The 16733-nt window shown below is 35.9% G+C and overlaps 1 protein-coding gene across 1 annotated transcript in view; it reads left to right on the top strand.

Annotated features, from left to right (window-relative positions):
* Nucleotides 1-16733, top strand: part of adgrl3.1 (adhesion G protein-coupled receptor L3.1) — a 121538-nt gene that overhangs the window by 89330 nt on the left and 15475 nt on the right. Inside the window, exons 12-17 of the mRNA XM_081361732.1 lie at nt 8540-8662; nt 8749-8954; nt 9060-9236; nt 12482-12691; nt 13063-13283; nt 16057-16123. Coding sequence (XP_081217858.1) covers nt 8540-8662; nt 8749-8954; nt 9060-9236; nt 12482-12691; nt 13063-13283; nt 16057-16123 — 1004 coding nt within the window. The remainder of the gene's footprint in view (nt 1-8539; nt 8663-8748; nt 8955-9059; nt 9237-12481; nt 12692-13062; nt 13284-16056; nt 16124-16733) is intronic.

The following is a 16733-nucleotide window of genomic DNA, read 5'->3' as shown; positions in this document are numbered from 1 at the left end:
AGCAGTTCTTTCTATCAATTGCAACTTAACTTGATAGCCACCTGTATTTTATTTTATTTTATTTTCAAAATCCACTTTGCTCATGAGTTTGCTAAAGTTGCATATGCAAAAGTTGTATGGGACACTTTTATGTTACTTTATTTTATTCTTTTGTGGGCATTTTTAAAGCTTGAAAGCTTCAGTTTCTGATCATCGTAATAAGCGATCAAAAGTTCATACTTTTTTCCTATATTTCCAGTCATGCAGGTTTGGAGTGACATGAGGTTGAGTAAATGTTGACAGCATTTTCATTTTTTGATTAACTGTTCCTCTAATTTTTACAGTTCGCAGTTACAGAGAAAGACAATGAAAGAATAGAGGGGAAGAAAGTGAGGGAGCCGGTGGCAAAGATTTGAAACGTAATAAGGGGGAACATGAGAACAGCTGGAAGAACAATACTGAGGAGGAGACAGAATTAACGGAACATTACCAGAGACAGAAAGAGTGAGACAGAGAGTGGAAAAGAGAGGATGAAATAGAGAGGAATAGAATAAATGAAAGAAAACAAAAATATAAAAATGAGAGAAATCGAGGTGGGGGGATGGTGCTCAGGGATCCATGCTAACCGCTCTATTCTGCTCCAGTGCTTTCACACAGTGCAAAGGGGGAAATTTATCGTTCCTGGCAAACAATTTATCCGCCATTCCACCACTCAAGGCCAATTCACATGCATCTCGTTTGAGAAAAATAGCTCTCCATGGGATTGCCCTCTAGCCTGTCTTTTTCCCCCCCTCTCTCTGCGTATTTCATCACTTTTTGTATGTGTGTGCGCTTTTTTTGTTGTTGCATCTGATCATCTGCCTTACTTGTTTGGCCTTGATGTTTTACAGGGTTGTTTTAGAGGGTTTCATTAAAGGATAAACAACATCAAAAACTCCTAAAAAGATAACTGTTAGCATTTCCATTCAAGGCAAGGCAAGTTTATTTATATAGCACATTTCATACACTATGGCAATTCAAAGTGCTTTACATAGGAAGGAATTCATGTAAAGCACACACTATGGCAATTCATCTCAATGGTATTGCTTGGCTTGTGCTGGATCCCTAAGAAGTGGGCAGTCTTTGCTCATTTGCACTTAGTTCTGCTGTCAAATTGTTTGGAGCCAATCACCTGAGCCAGAAATGGCATGTACTGTAACTATTCACTCTGAAAGCCAGAGGAAAATTTCTTTATTACAATGTTGATTGGCTGATGCATCTCGAGAAAGTGCACAATTCCAAACCATGTTATCATTGGCTGGGATGCGAAAGACACCAGACAGGGAAAAATTTAAATCCATTTCAGGCATTTAAGAGCATTCTATAACAGAATTTGGCACTGGTAAAACATTAACTGTAATATTATAAAATTGGACTTGTTGAGTCTGCCTAACGTTTTGCAATGCTTGGTCAAACAAAAATGTATAAAACTGTATGAAACATTTGAAAAAAAAAAAAAGTAAAAATATTTTTTTACTTGAAATAAAGTTGAAATAAAATACAATTTAAATAGATGAAAATTTTAACAAAAAATGTTGCCTTGCAACTTATTAAAATAAAATAAGTTGAACTTGAAGTACTAAATTACTAAACAAAGCTAATTTAAAATATTTATAAATAATAATAGTATGAAAATAATACTAAAATAACACTGGTATAGACTAAGCTAACATAATAATCAACTAGCAGTGTGATAAGCTAGTACGCTGCGGTTAGCTTGCAAAATGTAAGTTAAATAAGTAATCTTTTTTTTTTATTTCACTGTCTATAGTTTTAGTTTATTAACAATTTGAAAGACATAACATAGTACTGACGACATGCAACATAAAGTGATCTTGTATGATTTTTAATCAACAGAATGCCTATTAAAAGTTCTTTGAGCCAATAGAATCACTTTGGGATCCTACACTGAAAAACAAATGTTTTGTCTGTTCAACTCCACGTGGTAACATCTAAAATAACTTGTTTTGTTTTATTACTAATTATAACTGAATTCAACCAACCTGGAAAAAAACAAGATTTTACTGAAGCATAACTGTCAGTAGATATAACCTGATTTCTCCAGCAAGGTAAAATATAATAGCTAATATAAGCTTTTTTTGATGTATATGTTGAAAGTCCTTTTCCACCCTGATGTAAATACTCTCAAAAAAAAAAATTACCCTTAATTAATAAAGGTATCAGTCCTGACATAGAACATTGAGCGCCCACAAGCGCTACTCTTCAGCACAAAGGTAATCATAAAATCCAATAACAAAAACTCCTCTAAATGTCCGACATAACTGAACATTAAACATTTACATAAACTACCAACATCTTTCTCTTTACTGAAAAACACATAAAATAACCCTATATTAATCCCTAAATTTACTCTCCTAATGCAGTCCCTTGCAAAGCATGTTCGGAACAGATTAACTGCCCAGCAAGACAGTTATGTCCAAAAAAATGATTCACATAGTTTCAACACAAATGAATTAAGTAAACTTCACTTTTAAATATATTAGGTGGATTGAACACAATGAAATTAAGTTGTGACAAATGTTAAATTGTGTTACCTTAGCTCATTTTAAATACCAAGAACAAGAGGTCAAATATTTTTTGAGTGTATATTCGTTTTATGATGTAATTTGATGTATATTTGTTTATCTTTGAAGTAAAATTCGCAGATCAGCAAGGATCCGCCAAACACAAACCTTTTCTTCTTATTTGTCCTTCAGAGCAGATGTCTTGTAGCTGACATGAGTTACGGTTATACTGCCCTCTATAGGTCTGGTGTGGTTTTAGTGCGCATGCGTAGAATGTGTCCATCCTGAGCTTTATTGGAAATTGTATATTGGGTCAATGTAACTCAATTACATTCCCTTTTTTTTTTTTTTTTTTTTTTTAAACCTGTTTGGATCAGGTTACAACAACAAAATTAGATTTTATAGTTAGAATCAGGTAGAAATATCTCCTTAAATGTTCACTTTTTACAGTGTAGATCAGAGCAAACTGTATTGTTTATTAAAACTGCGTCTGTCGGCAAGGGCTAACCATGCTAATCGGCTAAACTTTCTTTTGACCCTTTGGCTGTGAAAACATTTTGTAAATTGCTTGTTTTCTCTTTCCATTTTGCCATCTCATTGTTCCAAGATTCCTTTCCACATAACTGCACATTAAACATCAAATAACTTCTGATTTTATGTGATTGTGCCGTTCTGTTCAGCATGTTCGTTTCTAATGTGTACTGAAGACAGACTGGAAACTTGTTGTGGATGGGGTGCTAAAAAATCAGTCATGAAACATGGATTTATGCAACCATACATATCTGATGTATTTTATGTATTTTACATAAGACTTAATCAAGAAATGAATATGCAGAACTTCTTAGATGCTTTTCAGCAGTGAGCTCAAATCCTTTTTTGCATACACAAGCCTTTCAGTAAAAATAAAATAGTGTTTTTATCATTATATTCTTCCTTTTTGATCTTCAATCTCAAATCTTAGCCGAAAGCTAATCTAAATCTCGCAGACAAAATCTCCTACCATTATCCGTTTATTCAAATGAGAAACTTATTCCTCCTCTTATTCTCTCTCCCTCTCTCCATTCATCCTCCTTTAAGGCTTTCTGTATGCTGTGAGCTGTTCTTGTTAAATTAATGTGTACACTAAAGAGCGAAGAATATGTGGGAAATTGCTTTTTTTAGAGACTGAATGCAGATATTGTCATTTTTAGGTGAAAAAAGATGCTCTCTAAATCTTTTTAAAACAGAATACCAGAAGAACGATCCAAACGACTTGTCTGGTTTGAATAGAGCATGTTTATAGATTACGCTTGTGTGTTTCAGTGCTAGTTTTCTGTGAAGACTAGATTCAGCTAATTAGGTTAGCACAGTGTCAGCACCCCTGCAGCCTGTGTGTGTGTGTGTGTGTGTGTGTGTGTGTGTGTGTGTGTGTGTGTGTGTGTGTGTGTGTGTGTGTGTGTGTGTGTGTGTGTGTGTGTGTGTGTGTGTGTCTGCTTTGAAGGCACCATATCTGCTGTGCAGTGCTTGAAGTGCTTTATATAACTGGGCCGTTCTGTTTCTTATGGATCTCTCTCTCTCTCTCTCTCTCTCTCTCTCTCTCTCTCTCTCTCTCTCTCTCTCTCTCTCTCTCTCTCTCTCTCTCTCTCTCTCTCTCTCTCTCTCTCTCTCTCTCTCTCTCTCTCTCACACGCACACACACACGCACACGCACACGCACACACCATATCCCTCTGATCATTACCCTGGGGAGTGTGAGTTTATTACTTCAGGTTTTCTTTGTGTTTTCTCTGCAAGTATCTCACTTTCCACCTGAAAATATCCTTTCTTATATGTCAGACCAGAAAAAAAAGTGTCAAACAGGTAATCCATGGTGCGTTCAGCTCTAAGACAGGTCTGAGGAGGGTAAAAGCACTCCAAATCTGTCACAAGCTCCTTGATTCAGTCATCTGTAGATGAGGGTATACAATATGTTACATCTCATCCGAAAACTACTGAGGAAATTTGCACCATCTGACTTGCATAATTAGAACTCATTTCAGGAACATCATTTTGATTATTAGATTTTGATTATTAGAGAGGTGTAATGTGATGTAGTGTGTAAATAAATGAATGCAATGATGACATAAAAGTATCATCTGTTAAATGAGATCAGAAGGGTGTTAAATTTTGCCTTTAATAAGGATTTTATCTACTTTAAGATGCAACAGAAATCGGTATTTCATAAAACGCACACTTGTGCACGAACAGACACATACAGAGCTGTATTTTTTTACTTTATATTACAAACCTGGGCAGAAAATTACATAAACCGCCTGTAGCTTGGCCTAGAGACCACCTGCAGATACGAGGGAAATGATTTTAATAATGCTAACACACACACACACACACACACATACACACAGATTCAGATGTGATTTAAAGATGCATAACTTCATCACACGCCTGTTGTATAACTCATCGCTCCTCTAGGGAACTGTAGACTTCACACGCTGATGTGATATACCGCACTCGCACATGCAGACACATACTTTCATGTCTCAGAGTGAATTTATAAAGCTCTTTGGCCAGCCAAAGGTGTCTTTCATCTTTACTCAATAAATAAACATTGTTTGCAATGCAGTGTCTTAAGCGCATACTGGACAATCAATAAACTGATTTATATATGGTCTTTGATAAATTTATGAGATTCTACAGAAGCACTGATTTGTGAATGCAGACATGTTTTTCCTTTTCATGTAATAAAAAAAAACGTACATCTTTAAATCCCAAGGCTGTCTGCATGTTTCGATGGGGAAATGACTTTAATTCTTCAAAAATATTTTTCTACAGATGCATATTGCAGATGCAACACATTTGCATATTTGATGTAAATAGCATGTGAATTTCTATTCCTCACATTAACCTAATGCAGAAAGTCCTATACCTACTGTGACAGGCAGGGGCGTAGTTTGTGGGGGGGATGGGGGGGAGATAACCCCCCCAATATTTAAATCTATGCATTACAACCCCCCCAATATTTATACCATGATCACAATATCAGGAGGCATACCCAAACTTCAACCCCCCCAATGTCAAACCAAATCTACGCCCTTGGGAGGTGTTACCGACCCTTTGCTAAGCCCCACCCCCTTTGTCACTGTTGCCAATTCATATCAGAGCCTTTAAAAAAACAGAGTTGCGACACTCCCAAAGATTTCCATTGGAATTGAGGAATGTGGAAGTATCGCATGTCGTGGAGCAAGCAATGGTTCAAACAACCAATACTGTAGTTCCAGCATTGAACCCCATTCCATGCTGGAACTATGGAACTATGGGGAATGCCATTCCCCATCCCCACAGTGTTTCTCAAGCGCACTCACTGGTAAACTTTTTTCTCTTTGACATTTTAACACATTAGTTGAGCTCTCAGGAATCTAGAAAGTAGTGGTATTTTATGAAGCACTTTAATGTTTATTGTTACATAATAGATAGTTAGACTCTAATTGCAGTTAGATAAAATACAATCCTTCTCTCCCTGTAGGAGGTTGAATGAGTTTCTGTGAAGACTGCCCATTCAAGAAATAACTTATCTAGTGCCTCACTGGAGATAGTATATAATAAAGAGTTTTGTTTTGTTAACAGTATTTAACTTTTTTCATGGGTTAAATTCAGTATTTGCTTGCATTCATTAATATTCACTTGATGTGTATACTGTGAGTATAAAAAAACATTAGGATGTGAATAATTAACCTTTTAAATGTAACAGAAAAATCTAAACTTATAAAAATCTAGTGTTTGATCATGTCTAAATACAGTACCAGTCAAAAGTTTGGAAACATTACTATTTTTAATGTTTTTGAAAGAAGTCTCTTATGCTCATCAAGCCTGCAGTAAAAAAAAAAAAACAAAAAAAAAAAACAGTAATATTATGAAATATTATTACAATTTAAAATAATGGTTCTCTTTTTTAATATATTTTAAAATGTAATTTATTTTTGTGATGCAAAGCTGAATTTTCATCAGCAAGTACTCCAGTCTTTGGTGTCTTATGATCCTTCAGAAATCATTCTAATATGATGATTTGATACTCAGTTATTATCAATGATGGAAACAGTTGTGCTGTTTAATATATTTTTTTGGAATACTTTTTTCAGGATTCATTGATGAGTAAAACGTTAACAGCATTTATTCATAAAAACAGCATTTATTCAAAATAAAAACATTTCTAACAATATAAATCGTTACCATCACCTTTTATCAATTTAACGCATCCTTGTTGAATTAAAGTACTAATTTCTTAAAAAAAAAAAATAGTTATTGTTCCCAAACTTTTGAACGGTAGTGTATATTGTTACAAAAGATTTCTATTCTAAATAAATACAGTTCTTTTTAACTTTTTATTCATCAAATAATCCTGAAAAAAGTATCTCAGGTTATAAAAAAAATATTGAGCAGCACAACTGTTTCCAACATTGATCATAAATCAGCATATTAGAATGATTTCTGAAGGATCATAAGACACCAAAGACTGGAGTACTTGCTGATGAAAATTCAGCTTTGCATCACAAAAATAAATTACATTTTAAAGTATATTTAAAAAGAGAACCATTATTTTAAATTGAAATAATATTTCATAATATTATTTTTTTTTTAACTGCAGGCTTGATGAGCATAAGAGACTTCTTTCAAAAACATTAAAAATAGTAATGTTTCCAAACTTTTGACTGGTACTGTATATACTCAAATACAAAACCTAAAAAAAAAAGTAAGCAATTATGACCAGCAATATTCTTGAGTTTTGAGCAACTAGACCAGAGCGATATACATGTATATTAAAGAGCCATAGAGGCATCTAATGGTTAACCATAGCATTATATATGAATATTATCTCTCCGGCCAACTTTTTCTCTATTTTAACCTTAAATACAACACTAATTGTAACATGAATAATAAACATATTAGAAAAAATACAATTATTTGAAATGGTCATTAATGGATCATAATTATTGCACAAATATTATTTAGTACTAAAAAGATAAAAAGTTACACTTAAGGAGTTTGGTCACTTTTGACTGCCATGGAGTATGAGTGTAACCCTCGAAGGAATACCTAAACTCAAGAAAAGCATATTAATGTTGTTTCTTTGTCTCTCCCCAGAAGAAAATGCTACTGTCAGCGTATATTCAATGCACAATCAATGCATATTATGCATTAATATTTAAAAGGAATTGCTGCAAATATAGTGAAACTGCTGTCTATCCTGCTTAAACTGATTGACAGCACAGAGTTTTTGGAACTATTGGGAGCTCCATGAACCACATGACCGCGTGGCGGCGAGATTAAACTTTGTTTTTCAGCGGCTCTGGCTCAAACTAGCCTTTTAGAACATCCCATAGGAATGAATTTTTCAGTATAATATGCTTGTATTATTCTTTGTAATCTGTAATGAAGTGTGAGATTGCAAAACATCTTTTGTCTTTCTTTAAAGAAATTGTTCAATTAAAAACTGACTCGAGAAGAGAAAGAAAAGCGCTTATCGTAGTCAACTGAAAAGAGAGAAGCCTCATTTGAAATCGATTACAAATGATAACATTAACGTACTGTAAGTGAACAGAACTGCTTCACACATCTACGGTACTGTGAGCTTTTTAGTAGCTGTCACCTCTAATGTGACCTGAATCCATATGTAAATGAATTAACATTATGTTATTACCATTAATTTACCTTGAAGCAAATGTGGGTGTTCTTACTGATGTGCACTCAAATATATTCATTTTAAAATGAGGGGTGAGACAGAGTTTAATCCATAGCGTGAACCTCTCAATACTATGAAAAGGGTAAAAATACGGTGCATCGTGTCCGTGTGTCATCATTTTACATAGACTGGCAATGTTTTATCAGTATCTTTTCATATTTTCTATCAAATTCGGTTTCGTGCTTTCTGAAAACACAGGACTTCTAATAGAAAAGAGCTAAACTTACAGTTCCCCTCGTGTCTGATAACAGCAGCATCTTATCATGAACACGTTTGTTTTGCAGAACTGGAGGTGGCGCGTCTAAGTACAGATGTTAATCTGGCTGATCTAACCTTCCCTCAAACTGGATTATCCGGCAACTCCATCCATCTCTCAGCCAACACACTCAAACAGCAAGGACGCAACGGTAATCTGTCATTGTCCGTTTGCCTCTTTTTAATTCACAATCGGACACTACCCAGACTGACCGCTTCTGTATTTTCTATTCCTCAGGTGAGATCCGTTTGGCTCTGGTTCTCTATAAGAACCTCGGCCAGTATCTGTCTACGGAGAATGCTAGCGTGCGGCTCGGCAGTGAAGCGGCCTATCCAAACTATTCACTTATAGTCAACTCACCTGTTATTACTGCAGCTATTAATAAAGACAGTAACAAGGTGTACCTTTCTGAACCTGTGTTCTTCACTGTCAGACACATACAGGTATTATATACACTTACATTTTCATCTTTCTTTTTTGAGTATTTCTGCATTCTAGTGATTTCTGTCACTATAATGGAGTGTATGATGTGCATCTCCTTATTCCAGCAGTCGGAAGAGAACTTCAATCCGAACTGCTCCTTTTGGAGTTACTCCAAACGCACCATGACCGGATACTGGTCCACTCAGGACTGCAGACTACTAGGCACCAACCGCACTCACACGTCCTGTTCTTGCACACACCTCACGAACTTTGCCGTGCTCATGGCCCACGTGGAGGTCAAGGTATGTCTGTTACGTTATCAGTACTTATCTCGTCAATTAAATTACTAATGACAATGTATACTGTATATTAACAAATGATTTCTTGATTTGTTCAGTGACAATGAAAGAAAATTAGACAAAAAGATGGAAAGTAATTAAACGATTTTAATTAGCAAGAAGACACTGCAAGCTATTAACAGGTGAATTTGAAAAAGAGGTACTTGCTATTCAGAATGTCTCTTACAGATTAACACATTTTCAAGCACCAATGTTATTTTAGCATTATTTATATACTACTGAAGCATTTATTTATATTTTCCATTTATTTTAAATTTTACTTTTAATGTTGTTGGTTTTCTTTTCCTTTTAATTTTGTTATATGCTAATGTTTTTTTTTTAGTTTATCTATTTAGCTTTCATTTTTTTCATCTAGTTTTAGTTAGCATTAGTCAACTTTAGTCTTAAACTTTTTTATTATGGTTAGTTGCCAAGGCAACATTTCAAGTTTTTTTAATTCATCTAATATTTATATTTTACTTTGCTTTATTTTAGCTTTGTTTCAATAAATGGAAAGTTTTTATATATATATATATATATATTATTTTTTTTTTTGTTAATATCAACACTGCTCATTGTCATCAGCTGAAATGTTGTCAAAAAAATATATCAAAATGAATCAAATGTATACTGTACGCCTTGTATAATGGACTAAAATGAATGAAAATGACATGACAAAATATTAACTACATTTAAAGTTAATTTTCATCAAAAGACAAAGCTTAAAAAACTAACAGTGCCCACTATAGATTTAAACTATACAAACTATATACCCATAACTTCATATAACTGAAAACTCAGCTTTCCAATTGGTCAAAATTGGTCATTATTAGCTGGTCCAGACTAGATAAGTGGTTTCCCAGCAAGACAGGCTGTGGCGGAGCAGACGTTGACCTGGTACCATCTTGATCAACCTAGTTTGAGCTTGTGGACCACCATTGCTTTAATGGTGGGGAACTGATTGAGCTGGTTGAGGACTTGGAGCTGTGTTGAGCAGTGAATGTCATGTTGAGTTTCATTCATAGTAATTTATGTGGCCACAGTAAGCATAAGTTGATTATTAATGGCTGGTGAAGTGGTGGTCATTGAATTTGATGCTGTACTCTTCTAGTAATTCGGTTGAGAATGGAATACTTTACAGCTAACCTGAGATTTACAACCAGACCCAGTATAAAAATTTGAACTGCACTCACTAGCACTGCAATAGGTTACGTCTTCCACTGCTAGAAGAGACCTCACAGGTCTCCCGAAGCCACTCGGCTCTTGCCTTGGGCTATAAGACTGTGTAATGTGTGTTACAGTATCTCAGAGAGGACACTCATCTCTCTCTCACTGCACACAAACACACACATGCAAACAGTAATACATGGACAAAACAGATGTGGAAAGTCCAAATATAGTGTAGACTAATGAATTGAACATACATGAACATGTCATGAGATGTATGCATGTGTGTGTCAACAGAAGACTACCGAAATGATTTATGCACAAAACGTAAAGGCAAAAGGTCAGGATATACATAAATGTAAATGTTGTGTGCAGAGAGGAGGAGTGACCTTAAACATTCACACACACACACACACACACACACACACACACACACACACACACACACATACACACACACCATTTGGACCCACACCCTTGAGGCTGCATTAATGGATGTTGCGTATATGTATGAATGATTAATAAAACCATTTAGTGTGTGTATACTTCTGTGTGTTCAGGCCTGACTGCACACATTCACTGAACACTGAGTCTTGTCAGTGGCAAATTTCTCACACTACCGCTGAAATGAATGGACCATTCCGACAAACCCAGGCCCACAATCTGTGACTCTGCAAAAATTGAATGCTCACCATTTAAGAAGTGAAACATTATGTTCAATTATTAAATATTTTTATGTATTTTATAATGCTTTCAGCCGCAAAAAAGAGTACTGCAGTATCAGCTCTTTTTAACTATTTTGACCATGTTTAAGTCCATGTTTTGCAGATCTTCCTCCAAAATCAGTGCAGAAAATGTAAATAATAATAACAATAATAATAATAAAAAGGTCTGCATATTCCACCTGGGCTTTGACCGATCAAGTTCTGCATCCTGTCTGAACTCTACCAGCAAGGAACTTCCATACTAGGAATAGGCTTGTTGAGAAATTTTGTAGTCAAGCTTACATATACTACTGTTCAAATGTTTGAGTTTTTTTATTACATTTTATTTATTTTTTTCAAAATGGACACATTAAATTGGTCAAAAGTGATAGTCAAGCGTTTTATATTATTGCAAAAAATCTACTTCAAATAAATGCTGTTTTTTCATCACATGAATAAATTACATTTTAAAATATATCATAGATGACATGTATTTTAAATTGTAATATTATTTCATAATATTTCTAAAAGTATCTTTATTTGTGCGTATTCTGAGAGGGGTACCTCTCCCTTGTCCATGAAAATGGCTGTTTCTCTGCTCGCTTCTCGACGACCGGCGCTTCCCCTCAGCACAAGTTTCGTACCGTTTTAAAACGCAGCATTCCAACTTTGTGAATATTCTCTTATAGTGAATTTTCGATGGCATGAGTCTGAACCAATTAAATGTGATTTTCAAACTTATGCTGACGTAAACAACATGATCTTACGCGCACTGACAGATCCAAAGCGTGTGCACAAAGACAGACCCAATATACACATCTGTCTGGCAGAGTAATCACGCAAACATTATCTAATATGTCTTAAGTGAACGTTGGGTTAACTGTTGGGGAAACATTGATGTGTAATATTATATTAGATTGTGCGGTACAGTAGGTTTTTATATAAAGGCTGTCTGTTTCATTAATGTAAATCAAACAATTGTGGTATCATGGGAAAAAAAAGTTGAACATATATTTTTCCTGTAGATATTATTTTAAGGTATGGTTGCTAGGTGATTTTGTTTTGGAGCCTTCAGAAAACTAGATTTTCTCAAAATTGACTTTGCTGACTCTATCGACTTTAAACAGATGTGGCTCAGTAATTTTTTGTCTGATTCCAACCAATTATATATCATTTTGAAGGTTTTTAATAGAATGTGAAAATAACAATAACTCATTTTTGAAAATTTGCTCATTGTGACTGATTTTGCCAGCACGGGTAACATTTACTGACGGTAGTAGATGCTTATATGAACCTTGACTAACATCATTCCCTCTTCCCACTCTCTCTACTTCTCAGAAGGCAGGCCAGGTGCATGAGCTGCTGCTGGACGTCATAACGTGGGTGGGGATCCTGCTGTCACTGGTCTGTCTGCTCATCTGCATCTTCACCTTCTGTTTCTTCCGTGGTCTCCAAAGCGACAGGAACACCATCCATAAGAACCTCTGCATCTCCCTCTTTATCGCTGAAACGCTCTTCCTCACCGGGATCAACCGTGCAGACCAGCCCGTACGATACACACTGAAAAGGCCCACATATACACACTTGATGGACTTAGATTTATTGCAGAACACACACACAATTCCTTAAGTCGCCAAGTTGGGCACCTGACTCTTGTTAATTACAGAAATAGAGTGGGTCTTTGACCTCTCGTTAATGAAAAAAAAATCTCATTGTGTCCTTAGAGAGAGAGAGAGAGAGAGAGGAGAATATAAGCAAAGACAAATGGAAAATGACAAAGATAAAGTACTGAAAATCCGTCGGGAAATTTCTGAAGTGATAACAGAACAGACGGTTAATACTCAAAGCAGCTCAGATCACACAGATACTGGGTAGATAATTTCAACACCGTTTGTGCTCAGTGTGTGTCTTTGTTACAGATCGTCTGTGCGGTGTTTGCGGCCCTGCTGCATTTCTTCTTCTTGGCTGCGTTTACATGGATGTTTCTGGAAGGCGTACAGCTGTACATCATGCTGGTGGAAGTGTTCGAAAGCGAGTATTCGCGCACCAAGTACTTCTATCTCACTGGATACGGAGTGCCTGCTGTTATAGTGGCTGTTTCTGCCGCCGTGGATTATCGCAGCTATGGAACTGAAAGAGTGTATGTATATGGCACATAGAGGGTGCATGGTGGACATTTGCCAATATAAAATGCGCATAAAGGGGTTAGTTGTTACTCTTTTTAAACATTCGCACCATTGTTGCCCAGGAAAAAAGACACGCACATGAATTTTTTTTTCAACATGCAGCATGTGTGTAAGTGTGTGCCATTAAACAACCTTTTCAGTTAAATTGAACAAATGTCAGCAATATATAAATATATATATATATATATATATATATATATATATATATAAATAAATATAAAATGAAAGTTACAACTCAATTTTTACTTTCAGTATAAAATGTGACAACTTGCCCCTATAGTTGCCTAAATGTATGCCAGGGTGGTTTTGTTGTCTTGTTTTCTCTTACAAAAATACGATATTGAAATTTTAGTTTTAAGAACAAAATTCATACGAATATTTTAATTATAGAGAGATGCAAAAGACAATTTTTGATTCAAAACCTTTTAGTTACAGAGTCTCCCCTACATAATTCAAATAAAATCTTACACAATTATTCCACACAATATTTACTCAAAATCCACTAGAAAAACAAAAACAAAAAAAACATATCACTTATTATTCATTGACAGCTCTCTGAAGATTTTGGAACTAACATAAGGGGGAGGTAACACTTGATTTGGCCAAGCGGACACAACTATCAGCCAATGAATCTGTCTGGCCAATGTATTGGTCTATCACTAGTGTGATGTCCAAAAGGCGTCTGTCGGCTTCCATTCCAGTTTTGCTTGCAAAGACCCAGTTGCTTTCTTACTAGCAGTGTTCCCTAATGGTTAAGGAGGATTTCAGGTCCAATCTCAGGAATTAGTGACACAGGAAAAGAGTTACTGAGATCACAGACCTGCTCTATTAGCACTGTGCCCTTGAGCGAGACACATCACACCAGACTGCTCAAGAGGGAATGGCTTTGCAATTAGTGCCCTGAAAGTCACTTTGGATAAAAACACGGCTGCTTTGTGGCAAATGACTTCATGAGCACGAATAACCTGACTCAAATCATATATAATTATTTCATTAAAGAGATATTGTAGTTCACTGAAAAATGTAAAATTCCTTTATCATATGCTTACCCTCATGCCATTCTAAACCAAAGGATGTTCGGCTGTTTTCGTACAAACAGTGAAAGTCAATGGGGTCCAAAAGTTTTAAACTCCAAGGAGTAAAAAAAAAAAAATGTAAATAGTTTTACTCAGCAAGAAAGTGACAGTAAAGACTTGTTACAAAAGGTTTTTAGTTTCAAATAAACTTTCTATTCATCAAAGAATTCTGAAAAAAAAAAAAATTTCTGAAGGACACTGAAAACTGGAGTCATAGCTCCTGAAAATTCAGCTTTGCCAAGACAGGAATACATTATATTTTAAAATATATTAAAATAGGAAACAGTTATTTCAAATTGTAAAAATCTTTCACAATATTTTGTTGTTTTTACTGTATTTTTGATCAAATACATACAGTAAGACTTTAAAAAAAAATCTTACCTACCCCAAACTTTTGAACATTAATGCAAGTACACCAAATATAAATAAAGTTTACAAATACACAGTCAAAACATGCTCCTCTCTTTGAAAGCAATAAGCCACAAAATGACTTCTGATCAGTGAGTGTAGGAGATCAGAAATCCCTCTAATGCTGTCTACTCCAGCTAAATGTTCTGCAAGTGCCAAGCACATCAGATTAGGTTGTGCTTAAAGTCGCTTGTGTGTTCACGAGTTCTGAAATGGGCAAACTGGTGAAATTGCCCTAATTCATATTCATAAAGAAAACTGTTCAGCTGGCATTACTGCAGTTAGTGGCCAGACACAGCCATGAGGGATGTTCACTCAGATAAATATTTCAGCAAAAATCATCATTTAAAGATGAGATGCTGAATGTGGCATATGAATAAGTGGTGGTCACTCAAGCACACAGTCTCACCAGACCGCAGAATTAGGTCACACTCATTTAAAAACAAGAACTGAATGCAAGGGAGGGAGGGAAGGAGAAGAACATTATTTTACTGCAGATCCTGTTAACCTAAGCCAACAGTGGAGATCTAAACAGGGGAGTAGGGATCCTTATGCAGGGGAAACGTGGCCACGCCACTTTTAGAGCATTCGTCCCCCCAGTTTTTGGCAGATAATCAGTGCTTTTCAAACCTTAATGTGTCTCCCACACTTTCATATTATTCCTAAACTCCACACAAACCATAAACACCATGTCCCCATGGTGGAGAGGAGCATAAATTAAGGTGTTGTCATGGCAGATGGTTGGTGAAATCAGTGCCAGGCTGGTAAGAGCTAAAATACAGCACAAAGAGCATGTATGCTTGGCCTAATCCCAGCGTACATGAATTGAAGTTCCTAAAATATTTATAATCCTATTTGGTTTCTGCATTCTCTAGCATATGGTATCTGTTCTTTAAAGAGGGAGCATGTCTGACTTGGTGGCCTGGAACAGACACACACACACATACATACACACACTCAAACAGTGTGTGTATATGTTCCACTCCTGCTGGGCTTTAGATGTGATTTCAGTATAGCAGAGATGAAGAGTTTAATAATTCAGCTCTGGGTTGTCAATCACCCCTTGAGGTTCCGAATGTTATGTGGGCGATGAGCCCTTTCTGAATGCGATGATCAACCAAACATCAGAACATTACATATTAACATTCCTTCCTGAAACTTAAACCTGCTTTGTTCTCAATTGGAAGGGGTTGGAGACCAGTTTCATTTGGAAATCTCTCTCTTGCTCTCTTTTTCTGTGTAGGTGTTGGCTCAGGTTAGATACTTACTTTATCTGGAGTTTCATTGGGCCTGCTACTCTCATCATCATGGTGAGTTTAACACACAGAAACACACACGCTGGGGGTTTGGAGAATGATAGAGCAAAGCCAATTCCACATTGGCGCGCGCACACACACAACCACATGGGGGGGTTCAGATAATAGTGTGTCGAGGGCATTTTCCCAATTACGGGAAAGTCACAGTCACCCTACAAAACAAGCTGAGCAACCCAACTGCCCAACTGCTATATATAGAGAAAGAGGGATGTGTGTGTGTGTGTGTGTGTGTGTGTGTGTGTGTGTGTTTGTGTGTGCGTTCATTCAGGTAAACCCTACACAATTATGTGGGCAAAATGTCCCACCCAAAATGGCAATATATGAAATCCTTGTCCTTCTGGGGAAATGTTTCTGTGTTGTGAAATGTGTTGTGAAATGTTCATCATCATGTCTGTGGAAAGTCCCCATAAAACATGAAAACCTAACATTCCCAAAAGGGTTCCTATTAGGCATGTACTGAAATTTTATGAGAAAATTTTGAAATTTTGGCTGAAACACTACTACAAAAATCAGATAACCAAATGTTTGACATGGAGAAGAATCATACCTGTCATATAAACATCAGCTACTGATATTTTACCATAAAACTCTCACATTTAAAGTT

Source organism: Scardinius erythrophthalmus, assembly GCF_964197995.2.
Source record: "Scardinius erythrophthalmus genome assembly, chromosome: 3".
Lineage (NCBI taxonomy): Eukaryota > Metazoa > Chordata > Actinopteri > Cypriniformes > Leuciscidae > Scardinius > Scardinius erythrophthalmus.
The sequence above is the reverse complement of the archived record's forward strand: the minus strand, read 5'-3'. Positions and strand labels throughout refer to the sequence as shown.